General features: G+C 32.4%; 1 protein-coding gene across 1 annotated transcript in view; it reads right to left on the bottom strand.

The window, feature by feature from the left end:
• LOC142330878 (uncharacterized) overlaps positions 1-15796 on the bottom strand; it is a 35525-nt gene extending 19729 nt beyond the window's left edge. Inside the window, exons 1-5 of the mRNA XM_075376344.1 lie at positions 15752-15796; positions 12713-12775; positions 9133-9218; positions 6106-6487; positions 5238-5329 (exon numbers count right to left, since the gene is read on the bottom strand). Coding sequence (XP_075232459.1) covers positions 5238-5329; positions 6106-6487; positions 9133-9218; positions 12713-12775; positions 15752-15796 — 668 coding nt within the window. The remainder of the gene's footprint in view (positions 1-5237; positions 5330-6105; positions 6488-9132; positions 9219-12712; positions 12776-15751) is intronic.
• Between the last annotated feature and the right edge of the window lie 1028 nt (positions 15797-16824).

Raw genomic sequence — 16824 nt, 5'->3', positions numbered from 1 at the left:
TGTATTGTCATATTACGTTCACCATACATTTTTTTGTTTTAAAAGAAATTTCAGCCATTTACTCTCATTAACCAAACAAAAAATTAAATTTTGTTGATCAGTGTTATTACTCTGAGTTTAATGTGTAATTTGCTAATAAAAACATTTCGTAAAGAAGAATTACAACTGATGATGTGGGTTGCCACAAAAGTACTATTGTAAATATGAAAAATTAAGGCGAGTGTCAATTTACTATATTTGATTCAGTACTTTGTGGATCAAGTTGAGTTATACAATAATTATTAGTACAGATATGATATGGGTCTTGAAAAGATAGATTTTACAAAAAAAAAATGTATATATATATATATATATACACTATAATACATATATATATATATTTATAACATGAGGTCTGTTCAGAAAATAACCAAACTTTATTTCTTTACTATTAATTTTACGGATTATTGGTTTTGTCCCCTTCAAAGTACTCCTCTCCAGTATTCACACACTTTACTCATTGTTTCCACTTCGTGAAGCAGTCCTGGATAGCTTCATGACGAATTTGCTTTAATGCATCAACAGTCTCAAAACTGCATCCTCTTATCACTGATTTTATTTTTGGAAATAAGAAAAAATCGCAAGGAGCCAAGTCTGACAAGTAGGGAGGCTGAGGGAGAACAGTCATCTGATTTTGCACTCAAATAACAATAACACGAAAACTAAATGAGTTATCAACAATCCAAGAACATGTGGTTACAGAGGTTATGCAGAACACATTGCTGCCAACTGGATATCACTAAATATCTCCATTGGCACATAATTAAAAATGTTTTGTTATTTTTTGATCAGACCTCATATATAAATATATATATAAACATGAAGTTAGCATTTTAATTTTTCAAGCATCCATCAACAGTTTGATTAATTTAATTATTTCAAGAGAAGTTGTCGCCTAATAAAATATCCAGAAATGTTGTTTTATGGATAACAGAAATACTAGTGTTATCATGAATGGAAATTCTATCTATACAATCAGCAATGTTACTTTAACCGAAAAGCCCACTGCAATGATCTTACTCATAGTGAAAGTTAAATAGTTAACAATCCACCAGTGAACCATTTTTTAATCAAAGAATTTTCAATTCTATTAAATAATTATCTTTAAGTATAAATTAGTTGTTTTGTTTGTGAAGAGAGTAAGATATGAGGGTAAGTCAATTATTATCCGCAATTTAGTTATATTTTTGTTTATGTTGGTAGTACTGTTGTGTTGTGTAGATACCCATGCGTGGTTTAATTGTTGTTATGTCTGTGCAGGTTTGATGCTGCTAGGTTAGTTCTATTATCGCTGCTTTGTCGTTAACCATGGTTGCTCCGCTTTCTGTTTGCAGTGACCGTTTTTTGTGGTCGGAAGGTGTATCAGGTCGAAATTCATCGAAGACTTTCGGTACAGTATGGGAATAGTGTGTTGCCGCAACAGAGTGTCTACGAATGGATTGAAAAATTCAAAAATGGTCGCAAAGTGTTATGCACGACAAAGGAGCCGGACGATCATTTACCGCCACAAATGAGGAAAAGATTGAGCGTGCATGTGACATGGTTTTCTTAGACAGACAAGTAACTATTGATGAAGTGACGGCACATCGTCTGAAAATTAGTCACGGTTCTGGCTACGAAATCATCCATAACAGACTTGGGTTTCATAAAGTCTATGCAAGATGGGTCTCAAAACAACTCACAGAGTTGCATAAACAAATGCGCTTGGACATCTGCCAAAAACATTTCGATCACTATGGTAACAAACGGGACATCTTCTTAGACAGAATCATCACTGGTGATGAAACATGGATCCATCATTACAAGCTGGAGAGTAAACAACAGGGTATGGAATGGAAACATCCAAATTCACCCTGCAAAAAAAAGTTCAAGACCCAACCACTTGCAGGAAAACTGATGCTTACAGTTTTTTGGGACTCACAAGGCCCAGTACTGGAACATTATGAGGAAAGGGACACGACAATAAACAGTGCGCATTACAGTGAGATGCTTACTGCCAAGCTGAAGCCTGCAATTCGAAGCAAACGCCAAGGACTGTTGTTGAAAGGTGTTCTGTTGTTGCACGACAATGCCCGTCCACATTCTGCTGCCCACACTTCTGAAACACTCCAGAAAGTCAACTTTGAAGTACTGGCTCGTCCCCCGTATAGTCCTGATCTTGCCCGTTCTGACTACCACTTGTTTGGTCCACTCAAAGAGGCATTAAGGGGCCGTCGATTTACCTTGGACAAAACAGTGAAAGAAGTGGGGCATTCCTGGTTCGCAGCTCAACCGAAAATCTTCTTTTATGAGGACATCAGGAAGCTTGTGCAACGTTGAAATGGAAGGGGACTATGTTGAAAAATGATGTACATGAAAGTTTCCTATTTGTATTGCAATAAAATTCATAACTACATTGCATATAATAATTGACTTACCTTCATAGATTCCAGATTTTGAAGTATGTCATTAATAAACAATAAGTAAAGCAAGGGTCCAAAGACCCTTCCCTGAGGTGCTACATATTCCACATTCTAAAATGAGGATCTAAATTTTACATATGTATTCTTATCAAAAGATGAAATTTGAAGCTAGCAGCTGGTAATTACATAGATTCATTACTTAACTTTGTAAGTGGAACAATCACATTTACAGCTTATTCTAAAATACTAGCAGGAGTTTCATCAAGACTCAATGTTTAATTTATAGTGAAGATCCAAGTTTTAACTTCCTGGTTATTAATAAAGTCGCTCAACTTGAATGGCTTTGTTTGAAATGGGTCAATATTATTGTTGTTTGAAATATTGGAAAAGAAATTATTAAAGTCCTCCATTACTAATTAGGGAATAATTTAACAAAAGAAGTAGTTGGTATTTTTGAAGTTATCTGAACTTTCTATTTCCATTTTCCGAATATTTTATTTTCATATCTACTTTCACTTTTAATAACTGACCACATAGTTTTTCGTTTTTGATTTATTGTTAAAATTAGATATTAAATTACTATAATTTTTTTTATTATAGTGATTAGCTATAGTAAAATATTTTTTTGTAATTATTAAAACAGTTTTGGAGGTTACCAGATAAATTATATTTAGAGATTTCATGAAGACCTCTTAATATAGAGCTGCATTTTACAATTCTTTTAATAAGCCATGAATTTTTCTTTTTGTGCATAAACTAATTCTTTTTTTTAAAAGGGCAAGCTAGAAAGAAAATACTTTCAAAAGCATTAAAAAAAATTGTTAAATTTTTATCAAATTTAAAGTTGTTACTACTTTTTCAATTAGTTTCTGACAAAAATTCAACTCAAATTCCTAATTGAATCTTTACTGATCACCCTTTTTAAAGTATCAAAGATTCAAAGTAATCATTGTTTCATTCCATGTTTTCATTAATAAATAACTGTTATTGTAATGAAAATTGTTATCAGAAAAAAGGTAATCTGGACAAAAAAATAAAAAATTAGATAGCACTAAAACGCTAAACCAGCACTTGTTAAGTTACGTTAACCTAAAAATTATTATTTAAGCACAACGTTGAACAATTCTAAAAGCTAAAATGCAATATTTTTCTCACATCCCAACCCCATAGGAGGAAGACACCCACAAAGTTGGTGTCTTCCCCCTACGGGATGCTGTCCAGATTTGACAGCACCGTTTGTGACTGTGAATGCCTCAGAATACGAACGAGTTTAAAGTAAAATCAGTGCTACACTCATAGCAGTCAAAATTATGTCTTTCAACATAGAGATTCGGACCTACTACCAATAAGGTTGATCAATTTAGCTCACCTAACAAGCAACCTCATTCTGGTACGCGCAGGAGCCGGGGACAAGCCCCGCACCCTCACCCGGTCCCATCATAGTGTCTCGCGTGACATTACTAAGTCACGATCACGACCGCCACCGGCAGAGGGAAGCCACGCCCCCGATCGCACGGGTTAACATACCCCGGCGGTGCGGTCACCCCCACCAGCGGAGGTCCCAAAGCAAATCACAAACAATACCAATATTACTGTGGCAAGATGCCAATGTGCCTACCTCCAACCAATCCAATGCCTAAGCCGGAACCCTAGCCACTCGAGATCTTACCACGATTGAGTACCTCATTAAACTCCCCTGCAGATATACACATCGCAAGGGCGTGAAGGAAACCAGCCACTATAGACCATTCCTCGCGGATCATCCAGTTAATACGGAGATCCAGAAAGGAATGTATTCTCTCAAGTTCCCTAACAGCTCGTGAACGTTCGACCTCGTATCGGGGACAGACTGACAAGATGTGATGCACTTATCATCTGTCCCAGAATCCGGGCATTGACTCGAATCTATCAAACGAAACTTAGCCAAACTCGCCTGAAAGGCACCATTGCCGGAGAGAAACTGTGTGATATACCGATTTGGGGAAATCCATCCAATCACACCTAAATCAGACACTGTAGGAAATACGCAACACCCCCGTCTTCAATTTCCTGCTTTCGTTCTAACGTCAACAGATTGTTTACCTTGGAAATGTAGCGTTTCCTACGCTCAGTAGCCAAGATATGTATTGGTTTGACTCCGGTTATAACACAGACTGCTTCCCGCGAAACTATTCTGTAACCGCCTATAACAGCTAACAAGAGGAGTAACTGGGCCCGCAGCAAAATGTCCATGCAATACCTAAAAGCCATACGGTGAGCTCAGACAGGCGCAGCATACAGCATTATAGTTTCGCTGACACCTTTGTAAAGGATACGCATGGTACGGAAATTCAACCCCCAATCGGGATGAATGACTCTACGAATTCCATAAAAAGCATCAGCAGCCTTTTTTGCTACATTCTGTATATGTTCCTTGAACTGAAAATTCTCATCAAGGATAACACCCAGGTATTTTTGAGTCGTAACATAAAAATGGGGAGACCAGCCATTTGGACCTGGACTCGTCGAGTAGCAGCCAATCGGCCCTTGAGCAACATCATTGTGGTTTTATTTGGGCTGAAAATTCATCTTATGTTGGAGATTCCACAGTCGGAGTGTCTCACAAGCACGAGCAGCTCGGAACTCTACCTCGTTACGCGAATCCCCTTCGATCAGAAAGAGGGTGTTGTCAGCATAAGCGTCGACACGACAACCACATTGCACCCTTAAACGCAATATCGAATCAAATTCTATGATCCAAAGAATGGGACTAAGAATAATACCCTGAGGGCATCCTTCAGTTAAGGTCTTACGAACCTCCGAGCAACGTCACGCAGGGAAACGATCCGATGACTGAAATAACTTGAGAGCACTTCTAGTTCATTTCGTATACACCTACGATTATGCATCTGAAACAGGGCAGAGGGTTACCATTAATTGCTAAATGCCCGTATGTCCAGGAAAGTCCCTAATACACATTTACATGGATTAGAGGAAGCTATATCCATCACCTTTAGTATAGCATGCTCAGTGCTCTTGCCTGGTCAGAAACCATATTGGTTGTCCATTAGCAAATGATCAGTGGCCAATCTAACATTAATACACAAATATAGGACTTTCTCAAAAACCTTGCCAATCACGGGCAAGAGTGTTAGTAGGATCTTTGTCGCCACCTTGGAACAATAACATCAATTTTCCACACTTCCAACATGCCAGAAAGTGGCTGGCGAAGAGCAACCTATTATATATTCTAGTTAGAGGACCAAAGACTACTGGAAATGCTCGAACGAGGAGCTCCACCGTGATACAATCTTATCTGGGGGCCTTGTGCCGTCCCACACTATAGATCACCTGGCGCACTTCCACCTCAGTGATCTCAGAAGATTGTAAGTGTAGGGATTGGTGTTTCTCACACCAATCATTGCTTGTGTGACAGGTATATGGCATGATAATTATTCCTACTATGCATTCACAGAACCAGCAGTGAATGTATTGACAAACTGGTGAACTACAGCTTATGAACTGAAAAAGAAATTTAGTTCATTTAACTTTTAATTACTTTTATTAATTCAGAAGTAACATAATTAGTTGAACAACAGATCATAAAAATCTGTCATTATATAAAGATTTACTCAGAAAAAGAAATTCTCTTCAAATTAAAAAAAAAAAAAAAATCAACACTAACCTCATTTGAGCTTGGTGTATTTACATTCATAGCTCTACTTTGTTGCTGTGCACTAGTAGCTAAGTAAACACCATGTTGACGTAACTGACTTTGCGGACTAAGATTATCATCAATTTTATTATGAGGTGTTTGTGGTGTTTGCGGCTGAGGTTGTGATGGCAACTGCGACATCTGTGATTGCGATGCAGTTTGTACCTGTGATTGATGAGAGAGGTGTTGATGCTGTTGCTGTGTTGTTTCACGTTTATTAAATCTGCTTGATATCATGTCTTTTATTGTATGATACGTTCTTGTAGGAAAGGTTTTTCCATTAGAATCCTCTGGTGTTGAGTGAACTGGTGTTCTTGGTACTGCACCAGTAGACACAGTAGCTGGTGAAGGACTAAAGATTAAGCAAAAATAAGTCTTTGTTAAAATAAATCTATTACTAGAGGGGAAAAGTATGTCAACTTTGAAATAAAATTAAACCCACTATTTTAAATGCATAAGCTTAAAAACAACAGCAAGTATAATACAGAGTTACCAGTTCAACCAAGTATAATATGCTTTTCAAATCCATGGATTCATTACCAATTATAAAATACTATTTCAGTAAAACACATAAAAATCAACAGTTGTTATCATCTACTAAATTACATATTGGTTACAATTAAGCTATCTATTAAAACAGATTTGTCAATAATTCAACAAATTCAAAATTACTTGTTCATTCAAAGAAGTGTGTTTATATTTTTAAATATACCATATTTACCTAATAATGACTAAATACTATCATTTTAAATATTTTAGACATTAATTAAAAAGGTTCTGGGTTGGAACCTCGTCTCCCAGTCAGGCTTGTAATTTTTCATATGCTATAAAATTCATCTAACATCAAGAAACTGTAATTGAGTGCCAGGCTTGTTGTTTTTGTAATAAATAAATTAACTATGTATTTATTTTACATTTTATTTTTCTTCTTCTTTATCTGCCCCTTCTACTTCCAGCATTGGGTATACCAGGTGTCCAAATAAGAACTCTGGGGCTTCAAGAACGAATATAGTTTTTATTTTGCAGGATTCAATAGTGTTTTACAAGTAATCTTAAGCAATAACTAAGTTTTAGTTTACATGTTCTTTATTAGAAAACATCTACATTAGACTGTTGCATAGGCCAAGATTTATTAGCCCGAGCTTCAGGCCATGGCAACGCCATAAGAGAAAGCACAGTGCATGTACTGATTGACAGAAACAAAATTAGTGATTGTACAAAAAAATTATACTTGAGTACATCATAGAAATTCTCAATGACAGTGACAGTGACAGAATCATAAAAAAATGGTACGAACAACTTTTTAAAACTGGAAGCATTCTAAAGCACTCACCAGGTAGGCTTAAGTGATGTAAACACAGAAAGAATTTGACTGACTTTCCAACAAAGTTCAAAATGTTCAGTTCGTATTGTTAATTGTGTACTAAAAATCCCTAAAATTACTGTTTATGATGTTGTTCACTAGTGGTTGAAACTTTTTTTTTCTATATATATATATATATATATATATATATATTTTTTTTTTTATATATATGGGGAACTTGTTGAGGATGTTCCACAATGGGAACATCTTGAGGAAGGGATCTGAGTCGATAAGATGTAGCAATCGATACAATTAATTTTGACTGTCAATTCAGTATGAGATCAGGTGGCTGCTGAAGCGCATTTTAATATAACTAGTGTAAATTTAACTTCTAAAATTTATGTATGGTAATCATTTGCTTTAGTTATAAATAACTGGTATTATTTTAATTATCCAGGTTATAATAAAACTGCATGTAAATATTTTTTTTTTGTTTGCTAAAGAATTAAAGTGATTTTCTTTAATGTAATTTTTTTTTAAAAGTAATCTTCTTAAAAACAAAATTATATTTTTCTTTTTATTATGAATTGTTTCATTATTTTTTTTGAAGAATAGCATGTCTTTAAAAATTAAAAAAAAATTTATTTTGTTTACGTTCTCTGCAAAAATAACATTATACTGTTTTGGGTTGTTGGAAATTTAATTGGTTTTAATTCACTGTCTAGTACTGTTTTATTATTGAGTATATTTTTTTGCTAAGTGTATTCGATAAACAAAATTTATTTTATAAGATCAAGGATGCTATTTGATTTTTTATGGATGTTGTTATAATACTAGATTTCTTAAAAGTATAGTAACAATTTCAGTATTTTCATTAATATTTACTTTTTAAGATAAAAATGAAAAATTTACACAGACCTAATATCAGTTTCAACAGTTAAAAAATTAATTTTTTTTTTTTTTAATTATTAAATATTCATTTACTAAATTAGGATTAAATATTACTAAAATGTTTTTTAGTAATGTCCTTTCCTGACAAGATACTGCTTTATTCATAAATTTAATTTCCATTTAGTTAGAAATTTTTTCAAGCAGTTATTTATAAAATTTAATTTGTTTCTTGTTTAGAAATTTTTAATTTATTAAAATATAAATAAATAATAAATAAACCTTGTTTATAAACATAGAGAGTAAAACATTAATAAATATATGAAGAGGTCTGATTAAACAAAAAAGTGAATAAACAAAGCAATTAAAGTTCCTTAATTCCTCGGATGAAAGAGATCTTATATTGTCTTCCACCCAGGAGGTTTCAGATTCAAATCTCAGTCAGCCTTAGAAGTTTTTATATTTTATAAACCTTATTCATCATATTTCCAAGCAGAAACTATCAGGGTTCATGGAGCGGATTAAGCATTAAAAAATATTAACAGAAAATGAGACATAATAGAAATTAAAATTAATATATTAAAATAATGTAACTAAGCCTATCCAAAAATTTAAAAATATTAATATTAATTAATCCTGGGTTCACTATCAAGAATCACACTGATTTTTTTCACCATTATTTTGATATTATTGCAGTTTGAAAAAAACTGAGTATATTTTTAATTGTACAACAAGCTGTAAGAATGATTACGATTTTGCAAATTTATTAATTTTATCAAACTGATGAAGATAGTAATAAAACTTACCTTGGGTAACCATTAATTTGATCTTGACTTCTAATAGGTGATGGTTCTGAGCCTTGACTCGAATCCAACAATGTCATTGGTTGAGCCTAGAATAAAAATAGAATTGTAGATTAAAATAATTATCTATAAATATTATCAACACAAGATGAAAAAATTATCTGGCAAAAGAAATCTAGATAAATCAGGTTTCTTACCTGATTCAGTATTATTAGTCAATAATAATACATATGGGAGTGACTTGGCTAAAGCCATGATTAAGTTTATTTAACTTCTGTTATCAGTAGAGATTATCATCCATTACAGCTAAGTTATTCAGTATGCTACACAATTTATTAAAATTAAGCCAGACTCAAACTTGTTCTTATATGGTTACATGCAGGCACTTACTAGCTTTCAAAAGCATAAATAAGTACATCCAAGTGTGTGTGTATGTGTATGTGTTTGCCTGTGCTCTCACACTCATATTTGCTAGTTGAAAATTTGTTTAATTAATTAATGTAGATACAATTATAAATTACAACTGGTATAGAACAAATTTGGTAATAAAAATATCTGGCTTTATATAGATATTCATTTAAGCAAACAAAACAGTCCCTGGATAAACCCACCTAGATCCTTAATTTTTTTACTTGATTATATCAGAAGAAGAGTAATATATTTGGTTGGTGTATATTTATTTACTTAACTGTAAATAATTAATTATTAACCATTGATTTTATTTCATTTTACATTTTTTAGTCTTATTTTATTTAAAATACAGGTAGGTCTACAAAAATGATAGTTGTGAAAAAAAAATTAATTAAAAAAATATCAAAGGTGTTTGTTTACTTAATAATCACCCATATGAAAAAAAAAATTATGTACAAGAAAACTAAGAGGCAAGAAACGTGTCATGACAAAAATAAAAAAGGAGTGCAGGGAAGCAAAGTTAGGTAACTACTACTGAGTCACAGCTGCATAAAGCATACAAATGAATAAATATTATGTTTTTTATTTTATATTTAATTTTCTAGAGGTATCATACAAAAATAAAATGTTGAGTTTCATACAAACAGTTTGAAACAGTTCAACAGTTGAAATAAAAATAAAAATCACAAGGTAACACAAGATTAAACTGCAATCCAATAAAAAAAAAAATTGTGACAAATAAATGAACAATATCTACAGTAAAAAATCTTCCATAAAAACAACTAACTATAGGATCCCAGGGAAACCTGGAAATCATACAAAAATGGGGAAAGAAACACACTCACTTTTTCTTTATTTTATTAAAAAAAAACTAAATTTCATGAATGCAGTATCCAATTCTTTGTCTGTTTCTTATGAACAACTGGGTAAATATAAATTTGGAAAAAGTACTTAAGGAAATTACAATTTAAAAAATTTCAATTATTATATTTATAAAGCTCATATGATCACAGCAGAAATCAAACAGGTTTTGCTTCTATTATTATATAAATAAATACTTAATCAGATCAATACATATTTTATGTGAAATGACATACAGTCCAGTAATTTTATTACTCTGAATCACACTAATTCACATAACACTACACTTGATAATTTATATTACACTGAATTTTTCATAGATAAATTTTTTGATAACATTCTTTCAATCACTGCACAACATTTTTGCTTTTTACTTTTAAGTAATGTACGAGGTGCTACCCAAAAGTTCGGAGAATTTTACCATAAAAATAAAATAGCTTACCATAACTTATAATTTCCACTGTCTTCTTCAAAGTAATCCCCTTGGGCATTGGTACAGTGATCCCAGCGTTTTTCCCATGATTCCATGCATCCCTGAAAGTCTGCAGATGTAAGTGTTCGAAGCACGTTCTGTGTTTCTTCCTGAATTTCCTCAATTGTGTTAAAACAACGGCCTTTCAATTGAAATTTTATTTTTGGAAAGAGAAAAAAGTCACATGGGGCAAGGTCAGGCCAATAGGGTGGGTGGGGAATCACTACTGTCTTTTTGGAAGCCAAGAAATTCCGAACGGCTAGCGATGTGTGTTCGAGCACGTTGTCATGGTGCAGAACCCAGCTGTTGTTACCCCACAGATCTGAACGTTTGCGCCTAATGCTTTCACGTAACCGCTTCAAACTTCACAATAGAACATCCCATTGACAGTTTGACCAAGAGGAACACATTCCTTATGGATAATGCCTTTGATGTCGGAAAAAGCAATCACCATGTACTTCATGTTGCTGCGAACTTGGCGTGCTTTTTTTGGCCGCGGTGAACTTGGCGACTTTCACTGCGACGACTGCTGCTTATTTTCAGGGTCATCCCCGTACAACCATGTCTCATCACCGGTTATGATGTTGGAGATGAAGTTAGGGTCATCTCTTGCTGAATTTTTCAATTCACTACAGACAGCAACACGATTTTGTTTCTCGGTACGAATTTTGCAGCAATGTGTCTCATGTTCAAACTGTCCGACAAGATGCGTTGCGCGGACCTATATGACATTTGTACGATTGCACAAACATCATGGATTGTTTGTCTACGATCTGCAACAATAGCCTCTCGCACTTTTGCTATGTTTTCCGGTGTTGCGCTTGTTGATGGTCTTCCTGAATGCTCATCATCATCAATTGTTGTTCGTCCATCTTTGAATCGTTTGTACCACAAAAAAGTTTTATTTTTACTCATAGCATTGTCACCAAATGCTTCCACAAGCATGCGAAGGGTTTCTGCACCAGTTTTTTTAAGCATGAACTAAATTTGATGCAGAATCTTTGCTCTTTAAAATCTGCCATTTAGAACTTCGCCGAAGCAGTAAAACACAACCTTACACAACCACACGAAAGTCAACAATGCAGCCTCTCACAGTCACAGCTGTTGGAACACTGATTCACAAAGAGTACTGTTAGCCACATCTAGCGGCAGCAGGTCGTACCAGCAATGGTTCGCGCGCGAAATTCAAATTCCCCGAACTTTTGGGTAGCACCTCGTATATCAAATACTGCAGTAATTCAAAGTATAAAGTTTTATCTCAAAATGTTATTTTTCTTATGTTTTTCCTAATTTTTTTTATGGAAAATAGAAAAAAATCAAAAATCATATCGTTTCTTTTTTTAAAAATATTTCTACTTATAGTTGCACCGACAATTAAAGTCATTAACGACTTTTCTGTGTGCTGTGACTGTACGGGTAAATGTGTAGTCTTGAATAAACTCAGGTCGGCCAATTCTGAGACGTGTGGTTAATTGAAACCCAACCACCAGAGAACACTGGTATCCATGATCTAGTATTCAAATCTAAATAAAAGCAAATAGCTTTATTAGGATTTGAACCTGAGAACTTTGACTTCGAAATCAGCTGATTTACGACAAGTTTACCTACCACTAGACCAAGCTGGTTGGTTCCTTTTAACAAATTTCATTAATGAATTTAAATATATTACATTATATTTTCAAATATTTTAGAGCAAAACCTAGAAAGACATGCATGAGTTAATTTCAATTTATCTTTCAAACAACTGTGATTATATTTCAACTCTTTTGCAAGGGATCTGGATCTTGTCAGGTGCAAAGGGATAGTGCATTAAATTTTTTAAATTGTTAAACTACATACCTTGTATAATTGATGAGCTGCCATACTATCTTGTGAATTTAACTGGACTGATGTATCAATGCACTAAAAAAAATAGATTTAAAAAAATCTTAGTTCTAAATAAAGTAAAATACTCAATTTTTTGCTTCATGCAGAGTGCATGATTTTAAGGAAATGAATGTAATTAGGAACGCATTCTGTAGATTAAATTTTTTTTAAATTCACATAAACAGTCCAAAAATATTTTGTTTTCCATGCAAAGGAAAAATATTTCAACCAAATTTATACTATAAAAGTAAATTAATATTAAACTAAAATTCTTTGGATACCAGATGGAGAATGGAGTTCTGGTCATAACTATAATTTAATCATTTTAGTCATTTAAAAAATTGGATCCTAAAGCTATATTTCCTATGAAAAATTTTTTTTTTAACTTTGTAAACAAGAGTCAAAAAGAAATATTTTTTTTGTATTTAAAGTAAAATAAACTTTAATTGCAAATAATGTTCTCATTCATGGATTTTGTTATGGAAATTCCTCAATTGGTGCATGTTAATATGGATGCAATGTGAATAAAAAAAATAATTAAATTGGAACTTACAGGATAAATTGAACTGAAGACCTCTTTTATTTAAATTGATTAAAAACGAGTATATTTTTAGATATTTTATTTAATTAATCAAATAAAAATGTATTTTTAATTTTGTATTTTTCTTCCCTCTCACATATAAGTATTTTCTCCCTATTCTCATGTTATTAGAAGTCACTGCACATAAAGAATTATTAAATTAAACATTTCCATTAAATTATCCCTATTGATAGAACTAAAGTACACTAAAAAGAAATAATTTAAAAATTTGATGAAACGGTAAGATTTGTAAAAATGAGATATTACAATTTTCTAATACAAGTAGCATTAAAATTATTTTTTCTTTTTAAAATGTTAAAGTATTTATTACAGAAGAAATTCTGTTGTACAGTTTGAATTATTGTTCATTATAACTGAAAAGATTCACAAGGACATAGACTGTGGTATATTATTTGTGAAATCATTATAATAGTTGGCCACCTGGAATCACTGTCCAGTCATTTAGACATAACTGTATATTCATTTCAGTTACTCTTTTTTCTTTATAAACTAAATATCTTTTGTGACCGGTTACATTATAAATTTCATAAAACATAACCATTTCACAATCATCTTTCAATTGTATTTCAGTCAAAATAACTTGTTCATTACTCAAATATATTTGAGATATAATATTTATAATTAATTAATTTTTAAAATTTAATTTTGGAAAATAAATCCAATCTATAAGTTTATATGTTAATTTATTCATTTAGTACTGCAGGCTGATATACAGATTATAGTTATTTTATTCAAATGTACATCAAAGAATGATTGAAAATTCAAATTCAGTCAGGCTGCAGCAACATCTGTAAGCACAATCCATTACCAAAAACATATGCAATATCCATTTTTGTGAATGTATTACACAGATAATTCTTAATTTACTAAAATTAATTAAAAATGTTATCATTTACTAGATATTTTTTGTCTATGTTAATTATTTTTGCAAAGATCAGTTCTTCAGAACTCTTTTTTTAATTATTATTTTTTTTTTTTAGTATGAGCAAATCAATAAAAAACACAAATTTAAAAATACAAAGACAGTTATTTGTTTTATATAATGAATTATTCTGTTGATATTTTAATCTACTGATATATAAACTATTATTTTGATACCATATATTGTTAAATAAATTTTTAAATGTAAATTATGAATTTTGAGTAACCTTAATTATATTTAATACTTCTACGATCACTGTACTTACATCTACTTCTTCATTACTTATATTTTTTTTCACTGCTGTTTGTAACAACCTCAAAAAGGAGGAGGCTTTCAATTCTACCTGTACATTTTTCTTTTTTTTGGTTTGTCTGGGTATAACTTTTCACAAAGTGCACCAAATTAGATCAATTATTTTTTTAAACAATCCCATGATGGCCCCATATCATACCCAAGTGGTACTAGACCATTAAAAAGTACTGGGCAAAAAACTCTGATCTAGGGGGTACAATGTATCCAATGCTTTTTGAAAAGCTTCTGCATTAAATACTATGCATTAAATACTATGGCTTAGATTACTTGATACATTCTCTGTAAAAAATATGTCTTTCATTGACTCTTTCATTTCACAGTTATTCAGATTGATGCTTTCTTATAGTCAAATGAGGTGAACATTCTTAGGCATTTTATTACAAACACATTTATGAAAAATGATGTGATCTTTGTTCTTTAGTCTCATCTTAAATACACGTGCAGATAAAATCATGTCAATATTCCTGTTCTGACTGTGTTTCTTTTGATAAGTTATATTTCATGTATTCTCACACTTTAGAGATGTTAGATATTGTACATGTACAATATCAGACTCTTGATTCTGAATCCTGCACATCCTTTCCCTCAAATCATTGTAATTTTGAATGAAACTGTTTTGTTTTAAGAAAAAAAGTTTTTTTTCTTATGATAAATCTCTTTTGTAGGCCTATCCGCATCTCTGCTTCAAAGAAATTATAAAACTAGAAAGAATGAAATAAAAATTTTTGTTTTATAGAAAATTAAATTGGCTCCAAAAAGAAAAATTAAAAAAATAATGTTGCATTGAAATGAAAAAATAATTTTCCCAGTACATCATCAATAAATCTCAGAAACTAATTTTTTTGAAGTTGGCAACAAATTTTATAACTAGCCTTAAGCCTTAATTCAAATAAATTCTGTAATCCATATCTCGGGCTCTCTCTATACTCGTAACTAATTTAAAAATTTGACACCAATTTCAAAAAATAAGTTTTAAATATTGTACTGAGGGTATAGTGTAAAAATTATACAACCTTTTAAAGGGTTTTTAAATAGCAGTTTGTATCATTAAGACCTATAGGAATCCTATATACCAATATTCTAGAAATTAAAACTTCAAACACAATCCAGTTTACACTGAGTTCAGAAGAAGTAACTCCCCGATTTCCCACTGCTTCTGGTAGGGTGCTAATAGTACAGAGTGTGGTGTCAGCACACCATTTTGTAGCTGATGTCTTGCCATTTCAGTTACAACCATGCCATGGAGTGATGAGCATCACACTTTCGTTATTGAAATGTATTTTAAAAATGATGATTCTGTTATCAACATGCAGCGACTATTTTATTCACACTTTCATCTAGGTCAACAAGCTGCAGTACCCAATAAGAAGATAATTCAGGTATGGGTGTCCAATTTTAGAGCATTGGTTCAACTTTGAAGAAGAAACTACCAGGTAGGCCACAAAGCATTTGAATACTCAAAAAATGTTGAAGCAGTGAGACAAGCAGTTACACAAGCTTCATGTCGCTCAGTTCTTAAATATGCTGCTGCATTACAAACCTCTGATCGTACTGTATGGAGAATTTTGCACACCGACTTGCAATTTCATCCTTACAAAATGATAGTTGTGCACCAGCTAAATGAATGTAACTGAATTAGCCGTATTGCTTCTTGCCAGGCTATTCTGGAAAATGTTCCAGTGAACTTGATTGTGCTGTCAAGTGACGAAGCCCATTTTCATTTATCGAGTTGTGTTTACAAACAAAACATTCGATACCAAACAGAAAATAATCTCCTACAACTTCATGAATGTCCTGTGCGCATGTTACAGTTCGGCGCATAGTTGCTGAATTTGGACTAATAGGGCCATATTTTTTTTTGAAGAAGAAAGTCAATCAGTTACAGTAACTTCTGAAAGTTATTTGAAAATATGTTATATATAAAGTTATATTATACTTCTGGTTAGCAAGACTTTATGAACTTGGAAATCAAATCTATAATTTATGCTTTCAACAGGAGGGGGCTACTGCTCACACAGCAAGCCAATCGATAAATTTCCTCAGAGAAATGTTTCCCAGTTGTCTTATTTCACAATAAGGAAACATACCATTGTGTGCACGGTCATCCGATCTTACAGCAGGTGATTTTTTTTTCTCTGGGGATATCTAAAGGCTGAAATCTTTAAACAGAAGCCATGAACCTAGATCATCTAAAAGTTGCTATCCATCAACAAATCACTGCAAGACCATTGGAAATGACTAGAAAAGTAA

The sequence above is a fragment of the Lycorma delicatula genome, chromosome 10 (assembly GCF_047948215.1).
Source record: "Lycorma delicatula isolate Av1 chromosome 10, ASM4794821v1, whole genome shotgun sequence".
In the NCBI taxonomy this organism is placed as follows: Eukaryota; Metazoa; Arthropoda; class Insecta; order Hemiptera; family Fulgoridae; genus Lycorma; species Lycorma delicatula.
This window is presented reverse-complemented; position numbering and strand designations above follow the sequence as displayed.